Raw genomic sequence first — 10,000 nt, 5'->3', positions numbered from 1 at the left:
ATATTGAGTTTTACATTTTTTTTAAATAGAAATGTATTTTTTTTTGTGTATGTTTCAGGTTAAACGCTCCCCAACCCCTGGCTCCAGCAGCCTGCCTCTGTGTCCTCCTCCTAGTCCTAACTGTGACAGCCATGGGCAGTCATATACCTAGTACCAGTCTGCTGTGTAACTTCTGCCCACTACAGCACAAAGGAAGGTTGGTGTGTAAACCACCACACACACACACTGGGGAGCAGTTTCCCGGACTGGTCACAGTCCGATTATGCCCAGTCCGGGACTGAAAAGCATTCTCAATGGAGATTTTTTCCATTGAAAAAGTTTGTCAGGACTAGGCTTGATCTTTATATAGAACATCATTGTTCCATAGTAATTTGACTTTCAAAGATTCCTCTCATAAGGTTCTATCTCTTAAATCTTTTGGGGGGGGGTCAGTTAGTGCTATCCTTGGGACATCCCTACCCTAACCGTTTTAAATTTCAACTTCAATGGCTCAGAGTTGAGCCTTCCTATTGATTCTGTTTAGAGTTTCCCATTTTGGGTCTGTCCACTCCACTCCTGGGTGAGAATCTCAATTGCAATTTCTTGTCTCCTCACATTGTCTTGCTTCCTTCTCAAAAGGTCCTGCCTCTCTGACCCTCATCCAATGGGTTTTAAGGAATCAAGGAAATGCGAATGAGATTCTCCCATGTTTTGTTTTTTTTATCCCTCAGGTCCTGCAGTAACGATTCCACCACTGAGTGTCTCCCGCAAGAGCGCTGTGGTACTAGCAGTGGGCGTTTCGGTTCCACTCACATCCTGTCTGCACAGGGCTGCTTGACCCCTGACCTCTGTAACTCCACCCATGCCGTGACCTACCGAGGGGTCAGCTATAATGTGACATACAGGTTCAGTAGCCACAACTTTACTTTTATTAAATGTAGATTCACAGGGACAGTCGCACATCGACATTAGTGGCCCTGTTTACAGCCAGTTGTCAGATAGAAATGTCACAAACAGAGCTGACGTAGTTCCTTTATCTACATGTCATGTTTGGTCTACATGGCATATTTCTATCTGAAGGTTCCAAAATGGTGTGTGTCCCCTCTCCTGTATTAGAGCTCTGATTATGTTGTACTATGATTGCAGATAGCAGGGCTGCCCAACTCTCTTCCTGGAGGTCTACTGTCTTGTAGGTTTTCAGTCCAACCCTAATTTAGTGTTATCTGATTCGGCTAGTTTAAGGTCCTGTTGAGCAGCTAATAAGTAGAATTAGGTGTGTTTTTAAATTAGGGTCGGACTATAAAACCTACAGGATGAGTGGTCTACGGTGTGATTTTACATATTACATTTGATATGTATTGCCATTAGTGTAAAGTACTTCAGTAAAAATACTTTAAAGTACTACTTAAGTAGTGTTTTGGGGGGGATATCTGTACTTTACTATTTTATATTTGTGACAACTTTCACTACATTCCTAAAGAAAATCATGTAAAAAGTACTTGACACCCAAAAGTACTCGTTACATTTTGAATGCTTAGTAGGACAGGAAAATGGTCCAATGTCACACACTTTATTCAGACAACCCTTCTGCCTCTGATCTGGCAGACTCACTAAACACATCTTTAGTAAATGACGTCTGAGGCCCCTTTCTGTCTACATACATTTTTAAAAACATGAAAATGGTGCTGCATGCTTTACTTAATAATAGAAGGAATTTGAAATGGTTTATACTTTTTGATAATTAAGTACATTTTTTTAGCAATTACATTTATTTATGATACTTAAAAATATTTGGTCCTAAATATATTTAGACTTTTATTCCAAGTAGTATTTTACTGGGTTATATGAGTAACTTTCTAATAAGGTATCTATACTTTTACACAAGTATGACAATTTGGTTACTTTAATTTTATTTTATTTTCATCACTGCCAATGTCTTTAATACTGAGTGACTTCCATACATTTCTCTAACTCTCTAGGTGTTGCTGTAGTGACAAGTGTAACCAGCCTCCAGCCCCTGACACCTACATTAAGAGTCTGTTAGGAGTGACGTTGGGGCACAGTGAGAAGCCTCCTCCTTCCGCGACGGACCCTCTGCATAGTTGCCCTGGAGATGAGGATGTGGCGGAGGATGACGACGTGGCTCCGCTACACGGAGAAAACGACATGAATTCCATCTATAAAGTCCTCTCAGATCTCCAGGAGTGGCTAAAGAGTAGTGGCTAGGGGTCCGTCTGGAATTCAGCCATACTTGTCACTGGGGGATGGGCCTGTCCCCCTGTTAGCCACAGTCCCTGTCCCCCTGGTAGCCACAGTCCCTGTCCCCCACCCTCATGCAAGGGATTGGCCTGTTAGCCACAGTCCCTGTCCCCCTGTTAGCCACAGTCCCTGTCCCCCACCCTCATGCAAAGGATGGGCCTGTTAGCCACAGTCCCTGTCCCCCACCCTCATGCAAGGGATTGGCCTGTTAGCCACAGTCCCTGTCCCCCTGTTAGCCACAGTCCCTGTCCCCCTGTTAGCCACAGTCCCTGTCCCCCTGTTAGCCACAGTCCCTGCCCCCTGTTAGCCACAGTCCCTGTCCCCCACCATCATGCAAGGGATTGGCCTGTTAGCCACAGTCCCTGTCCCCCACCATCATGCAAGGGATTGGCCTGTTAGCCACAGTCCCTGTCCCCCACCATCATGCAAGGGATTGGCCTGTTAGCCACAGTCCCTGTCCCCACCATCATGCAAGGGATTGTCCCCACCATCATGCAAGGGATTGGCCTGTTAGCCACAGTCCCTGTCCCCACCATCATGCAAGGGATTGGCCTGTTAGCCACAGTCCCTGTCCCCCACCCTCATGCAAAGGATGGGCCTGTTAGCCACAGTCCCTGTCCCCCTGTTAGCCACAGTCCCTGTCCCCCACCATCATACAAGGGATTGGCCTGTTAGCCACAGTCCCTGTCCCCAACCATCATGCAAGGGATGACACTTATTCAAGTAGATGTTTTATTTCCAGTGTAAAATGTGCTTATTTATTCAATTATTTGTAATGACTGACGTAAAGTGTAATCTATGTTTTTAGTGATGTTGCAATATTGCCGTGTGGTAAAAGCTGTAGTTCTCAGTGTGGTAGCTGGTGAATGGCGTGAATACAGAAAGCATGTTGAAGTACCTGTCCAGTGTCTACAGGTTTCTATGAAATATTACAATGAGTGAAATGATGTTCCTTCCAAAACAATGGAGAATTAAAGAACCAGTCCAAGTAAAAAAGAAAAATGAACATTTGTGTTTTTATATGGCGCGGCAGGGTAGCCTAGTGGTTAGAGTGGAGGGGCGGCAGGGTAGCCTAGTGGTTAGAGTGGAGGGGCGGCAGGGTAGCCTAGTGGTTAGAGTGGAGGGGCGGCAGGGTAGCCTAGTGGTTAGAGTGGAGGGGGCGGCTAGCGGTTAGGTAGCCTAGTGGTTAGAGTGGAGGGGCGGCAGGGTAGCCTAGTGGTTAGAGTGGAGGGGCGGCAGGGTAGCCTAGCGGTTAGAGTGGTTAGTTAGAGTGGAGGGGCGGCAGGGTAGCCTAGTGGTTAGAGTGGAGGGGCGGCAGGGTAGCCTAGCGGTGGTTAGAGTGGAGTGGAGGGGCGGCAGGGTAGCCTAGTGGTTAGAGTGGAGGGGCGGCAGGGTAGCCTAGTGGTTAGAGTGGAGGGGCGGCAGGGTAGCCTAGTGGTTAGAGTGGAGGGGCGGCAGGGTAGCCTAGTGGTTAGAGTGGAGGGGCGGCAGGGTAGCCTAGTGGTTAGAGTGGAGGGGCGGCAGGGTAGCCTAGTGGTTAGAGTGGAGGGGCGGCAGGGTAGCCTAGTGGTTAGAGTGGAGGGGCGGCAGGGTAGCCTAGCTGACAAGGTGCAAAGCTGTCGTTCTGCCCCTGAACAGGCATTTAACCCACTGTTCCTAGGCTGTCATTGAAAATAAGATTTTGTTCTTAACTGACTTGCCTGGTTAAATAAAGGTAAAATCAAAAATATATTTCCACACTTAGGTTGGCAAAATACTATGCAAATTGTGATAATGCCCTTTTTAGTGTGAGGTGATTAAAAAAATAAAACATTTTTTTTAAAGGGCTGCCTGTTTTGGTAGGCTGGAGTTCTGGCCTGCCTCGTGACATCACCAGGTGGTAAATTAGTTGCTCGACCAATAAGAGTTCCAATCCCCTCTGCCAATAAGAGTTCCAATCCCCTCTGCCAATAAGAGTTCCAATCCCCTCTGCCAATAAGAGCCAGTTTCCAGTTTCCCCTTCCCTCTCAGACCACACCCAGGCCTAGCTAAATTCTTCCTTGAGAAGTTGCTATTTACTAAGAAGCTATTTTTTGTCACTTAATTCAAACGGTCAAAAATAAATCACAGTGAGGTACTTAATTGTTACCCAGAAATCATGATATTGAGAGAAAAAGGGCTGCATTGAATATTTACATTAATCCGTTAATAAATATTCACATGAGTAGACCGCCGATTGGCTAGTTCATCCTAAGCAAGTGTTTTTTTAAATGTTATTTAAAATGTATGCTTTGGCCACATACGAGTATATCAGTCAACATTATTTGGGTGTGTGTGTTAACAGGAGACTTTCACTGACCAGTTACTTTAAAACCCTTTTTTTTTTGGTTCAGTCTCTCCTGATTCGAATAACAGGTGTCGGCAGTGGGTGTGGTTACTTGGTTTGAGGTTAGATGGTTCCGGTTCGACCAGCAGTAAGTGTTGGGACAGTATACAGAGCATCTGTCATCCATTGAACGCCACCTGTTGTATCCAGTTTGAAATTCTTCTCAACCCCAGAGTCGTAAGAATGAGCAGGTAAGTCCTCATCCTACAAATTGCCATTGCATGAGCAAGCTGTTAGTGTTTTCTGTGGTTGAGAGCACACATACAAGGCTTTCAACCTGTCTTTTAGATAAACTGAGACTAGAAGGTTCCTTACTAGGATATACCTGGAACTTCATGCAAGCAATGACTGGTTTGTTTGACAAGTTGCTAATTTTCCTTTTTAATTGCAAGTCAGCAACCTATCCAACAAGCTCTTGTTCCAATTGACTAATTAGGCCGCTGGGTTACCAATCAGCAGTTTCATTCCAATACCACTCCAATTCTAGCCTGGTCCCAGATCTGTTGTGCTGTCTGGCCAACTCCTATAGTTGTTTTTCATGTCATGATGAGGTTCAATGTTTGACTAGGTCTGCGTTCACACAGGCAGCCCAATTCTGATCTATTTTTCACTAATTGAAATTAAAATATCTGCTGTGATTGGGATGTAAAAGAAGTATTAGTGGAAATAAGATCAGAATTAGGCTGCCTGTTTTAAACACAGCCTAAGGAGCTAGCTATACAGTACAAACAGACCTGGGACCAGGCTACTCTCTAACGCTGACTGACATAAACAGGTAGTTTGACCACCAGACGTCTATTCTCTCTCAGGCCCCAGATGTTCCCGTTTCCATCTACCATCCTGTGTCTGTCCCTGTTCCTCCCAGCACTCCACTGTAACAACAACCTGCTGTGTTACTACAGCCCCATCATGTACCGGAACAAGACCTTTGACCTCATCCTGACAGAGTGCCCTCCCGCGGAACTCTGCATGACGGGCAACGGTCGCTATGGAAACCACAGCGCCCTGTCCACCCGGGGGTGCATGGCGTCGACGGGCTGCGGTCAGATACACCCTCTCCGACTGAAAGGAACTGTTTACACCATGACGTATGCGTGCTGTGGCTATAACTACTGTAACGCAGGACACCGTGTTGCGGTTAATTCGGTCCCCCTCGTGGTGGCGATGACTATGCTGTTATTAACGGGCCTGTAACTCACAATCCTACTTTAAAATCATGTCTTCTTTTTTTTTTAGATAGGTGCTGGTTCTTATAGAGGACGTGAGGAGTACGAGGGATTTGTTGGTTGAATAGTTTACTGCTGCAAACTCAAACTTTTTGTATTTTTTTTTCTTAACCAAATACAATGGAAGATTATGTATTAGTCTCCTTTTTTTATACAGAGAAATTAATATTTTTATGATTGTGAAATAAATGTTTTATACACTAACTGGACTGTGTTAGTTGTGACTTTGTTGAATCAGCAATTTCTGTTTTTGAATGTGGTGATGAAGTTATAATAATATAAATGTATATATGTGTGTATATGTATATACTCACACACACTGACTATCCCTTGAGGTTTGGACAGTTCTTTATTTCCCTTTTATAAGGCTGCTGGGTCTCCCCATAGTGGATATACTTATATGTACAGGAGATTGCTATAGTGGAGTTACAGAGAAAGAGGTGGGGTCCATATTACACAGTAGACTTCAAAAAACAACACTGACGGAGCCTCATCTCCGGGGAGCAGAAATCAGCAGAGAGAAAGAGAGGGATAACAGGAGAGGGAGGGAAGGGGATAACAGGAGAGGGAGGGAAGGGGATAACAGGAGAGGGAGGGAAGGGGATAACAGGAGAGGGAGGGAAGGGGATAACAGGAGAGGGAGGGAAGGGGATAACAGGAGAGGGAGGGAAGGGGATAACAGGAGAGGGAGGGAAGGGGATAACAGGAGAGGGAGGGAAGGGGATAACAGGAGAGGGAGGGAAGGGGATAACAGGAGAGGGAGGGAAGGGGATAACAGGAGAGGGAGGGAAGGGGATAACAGGAGAGGGAGGGAAGGGGATAACAGGAGAGGGAGGGAAGGGGATAACAGGAGTGGGAGGGAAGGGGATAACAGGAGAGGGAGGGAAGGGGATAACAGGAGTGGGAGGGAAGGGGATAACAGGAGAGGGAGGGAAGGGGATAACAGGAGAGGGAGGGAAGGGGATAACAGGAGAGGGAGGGAAGGGGATAACAGGAGAGGGATGGAAGGGGATAACAGGAGAGGGAGGGAAGGGGATAACAGGAGAGGGAGGGAAGGGGATAACAGGAGTGGGAGGGAAGGGGATAACAGGAGAGGGAGGGAAGGGGGTAACAGGAGAGGGAGGGAAGGGGGTAACAGGAGTGGGAGGGAAGGGGATAACAGGAGATGGAGGGAAGGGGATAACAGGAGAGGGAGGGAAGGGGATAACAGGAGAGGGAGGGAAGGGGATAACAGGAGAGGGAGGGAAGGGGATAACAGGAGAGGGAGGGAAGGGGATAACAGGAGAGGGAGGGAAGGGGTAACAGGAGAGGGAGGGAAGGGGGTAACAGGAGAGGGAGGGAAGGGGGTAACAGGAGAGGGAGGGAAGGGGATAACAGGAGAGGGAGGGAAGGGGATAACAGGAGAGGGAGGGAAGGGGATAACAGGAGAGGGAGGGAAGGGGGTAACAGGAGAGGGAGGGAAGGGGGTAACAGGAGAGGGAAGGAAGGGGATAACAGGAGAGGGAGGGAAGGGGATAACAGGAGAGGGAGGGAAGGGGATAACAGGAGAGGGAGGGAAGGGGATAACAGGAGAGGGAGGGAAGGGGATAACAGGAGAGGGAGGGAAGGGGATAACAGGAGAGGGAGGGAAGGGGATAACAGGAGAGGGAGGGAAGGGGATAACAGGAGAGGGAGGGAAGGGGATAACAGGAGAGGGAGGGAAGGGGGTAACAGGAGAGGGAGGGAAGGGGGTAACAGGAGAGGGAGGGAAGGGGGTAACACAAGAAGGGGGGAGAGAGGGATGGGGGTACAGCAGGGAGGGGGAGAGGGATGGGGTAACAGCACAAGAAGGGGAGAGAGGGATGGGGTAACAGCACGAGAAGGGGGAGAGGGATGGGGGTAACAGCACGAGAAGGGGGAGAGGGATGGGGGTAACAGGAGAAGGGGGAGGGAGGGATGGGGGTAACAGCACGAGAAGGGGGAGAGAGAGGGATGGGGTAACAGCACGAGAAGGGGGAGAGGGATGGGGGTAACAGCACGAGAAGGGGGAGAGGGATGGGGGTAACAGCACGAGAAGGGGGAGAGAGAGGGATGGGGGTAACAGCACGAGAAGGGGAGAGAGAGGGATGGGGGTAACAGCACGAGAAGGGGGAGAGAGAGGGATGGGGGTACAGCACGGGGAGGGGAGAGAGAGGGATGGGGGTACAGCACGGGAGGGGGAGAGAGAGGGATGGGGGTAACAGCACGGGAAGGGGAGAGAGAGGGATGGGGGTAACAGCACGGAAGGGGAGAGGGATGGGGGTACAGCACGGGAGGGGAGAGAGAGGGATGGGGGTAACAGCACGAGAATGGGGGAGAGAGGGATGGGGGTAACAGCACGAGAAGGGGAGAGAGAGGGATGGGGGTAACAGCACGTGAAGGGGGAGAGAGAGGGATGGGGGTACAGCACGAGAAGGGGAGAGAGAGGGATGGGGTAACAGCACGAGAAGGGGAGAGAGAGGGATGGGGGTAACAGCACGAGAAGGGGAGAGAGAGGGATGGGGGTAACAGCACGAGAAGGGGGAGAGAGAGGGATGGGGGTAACAGCACGAGAAGGGGAGAGAGAGGGATGGGGGTAACAGCACGAGAAGGGGGAGAGAGAGGGATGGGGGTAACAGCACGAGAAGGGGAGAGAGAGGGATGGGGGTAACAGCACGAGAAGGGGAGAGAGAGGGATGGGGGTAACAGCACGAGAAGGGGGAGAGAGAGGGATGGGGGTAACAGCACGAGAAGGGGGAGAGAGAGGGATGGGGGTAACAGCACGAGAAGGGGGAGAGAGAGGGATGGGGGTAACAGCACGAGAAGGGGGAGAGAGAGGGATGGGGGTAACAGCACGAGAAGGGGGAGAGAGAGGGATGGGGGTACAGCACGGGAGGGGGAGAGAGAGGGATGGGGGTAACAGCACGAGAAGGGGAGAGAGAGGGATGGGGGTAACAGCACGAGAAGGGGGAGAGAGGGATGGGGGGGAGGGGAGAGAGAGGGATGGGGGTAACAGCACGAGAAGGGGAGAGAGAGGGATGGGGGTAACAGCACGAGAGGGGGAGAGAGAGGGATGGGGGTAACAGGGAGGGGGAGAGAGAGGGATGGGGGTAACAGCACGAGAGGGATGGGGGGGAGAAGAGAGGGATGGGGGTAACAGCACGAGAAGGGGGGAGAGGGATGGGGGTAACAGCACGAGAAGGGGGAGAGAGAGGGATGGGGGTAACAGCACGAGAAGGGGAGAGAGAGGGATGGGGGTAACAGCACGAGAAGGGGGAGAGAGGGATGGGGGTAACAGCACGAGAAGGGGGAGAGAGAGGGATGGGGGTAACAGCACGAGAAGGGGGAGAGAGAGGGATGGGGGTAACAGCACGAGAAGGGGAGAGAGAGGGATGGGGGTAACAGCACGAGAAGGGGGAGAGAGAGGGATGGGGGTAACAGCACGAGAAGGGGGAGAGAGAGGGATGGGGGTAACAGCACGAGAAGGGGGAGAGAGAGGGATGGGGGTAACAGCACGAGAAGGGGAGAGAGAGGGATGGGGGGATGGGGGTACAGCACGGGAGGGGAGAGAGAGGGATGGGGGTAACAGCACGAGAAGGGGAGAGAGAGGGATGGGGGTAACAGCACGAGAAGGGGGAGAGAGAGGGATGGGGGTAACAGCACGGGAGGGGGAGAGAGAGGGATGGGGGTAACAGCACGAGAAGGGGGAGAGAGAGGGATGGGGGTAACAGCACGAGAAGGGGAGAGAGAGGGATGGGGGTAACAGCACGAGAAGGGGGAGAGAGAGGGATGGGGGTAACAGCACGAGAAGGGGGAGAGAGAGGGATGGGGGTAACAGCACGAGAAGGGGGAGAGAGAGGGATGGGGGTAACAGCACGAGAAGGGGGAGAGGGATGGGGGTAACAGCACGAGAAGGGGGAGAGAGAGGGATGGGGGTAACAGCACGAGAAGGGGAGAGAGAGGGATGGGGGTAACAGCACGAGAAGGGGGAGAGAGAGGGATGGGGGTAACAGCACGAGAAGGGGAGAGAGAGGGATGGGGGTAACAGCACGAGAAGGGGAGAGAGAGGGATGGGGGTAACAGCAGGAGAAGGGGGGAGAGACGTTGTAGGCTGAGAGCCTCGAGAGAAAGAGAGGCTGAATAACTGCCTAATAACTTAACACTAGAAAATAAC

General features: G+C 50.6%; 2 protein-coding genes across 5 annotated transcripts in view; both read left to right on the top strand.

The window, feature by feature from the left end:
- The window catches only part of LOC123995703 (sperm acrosome membrane-associated protein 4-like), a 3,084-nt gene extending 367 nt beyond the window's left edge, over nt 1-2,717 (top strand). The window contains exons 2-4 of the mRNA XM_046299402.1: nt 59-196; nt 711-884; nt 1,959-2,717. Coding sequence (XP_046155358.1) covers nt 59-196; nt 711-884; nt 1,959-2,205 — 559 coding nt within the window. The 3' untranslated portion in view covers nt 2,206-2,717. The remainder of the gene's footprint in view (nt 1-58; nt 197-710; nt 885-1,958) is intronic.
- Nucleotides 2,718-4,288: 1,571 nt separating this feature from the next.
- On the top strand, nt 4,289-6,038 carry bncr (bouncer). Of its 4 annotated transcripts, none has more exons than XM_046299170.1 (3): nt 4,289-4,351; nt 4,611-4,794; nt 5,413-6,038. In XM_046299170.1, the coding sequence occupies exons 2-3, from the start codon at nt 4,787-4,789 to the stop codon at nt 5,795-5,797; spliced, it is 393 nt and encodes a 130-aa protein (XP_046155126.1). In that variant the 5' UTR covers nt 4,289-4,351; nt 4,611-4,786; the 3' UTR covers nt 5,798-6,038. The 4 variants fall into 4 exon arrangements, with proteins under 4 accessions (XP_046155126.1, XP_046155177.1, XP_046155250.1 ...); XM_046299294.1 differs by lacking the exon at nt 4,289-4,351 and having other exon boundaries at nt 4,461-4,794; nt 5,413-5,691; nt 5,840-6,038; XM_046299221.1 differs by lacking the exon at nt 4,289-4,351 and having other exon boundaries at nt 4,454-4,794; nt 5,506-6,038.
- The last annotated feature ends 3,962 nt before the right edge of the window (nt 6,039-10,000 follow it).

The sequence above is a fragment of the Oncorhynchus gorbuscha genome, linkage group LG01, assembly GCF_021184085.1.
Source record: "Oncorhynchus gorbuscha isolate QuinsamMale2020 ecotype Even-year linkage group LG01, OgorEven_v1.0, whole genome shotgun sequence".
Taxonomy (NCBI): Eukaryota; Metazoa; Chordata; class Actinopteri; order Salmoniformes; family Salmonidae; genus Oncorhynchus; species Oncorhynchus gorbuscha.
This window is presented reverse-complemented; position numbering and strand designations above follow the sequence as displayed.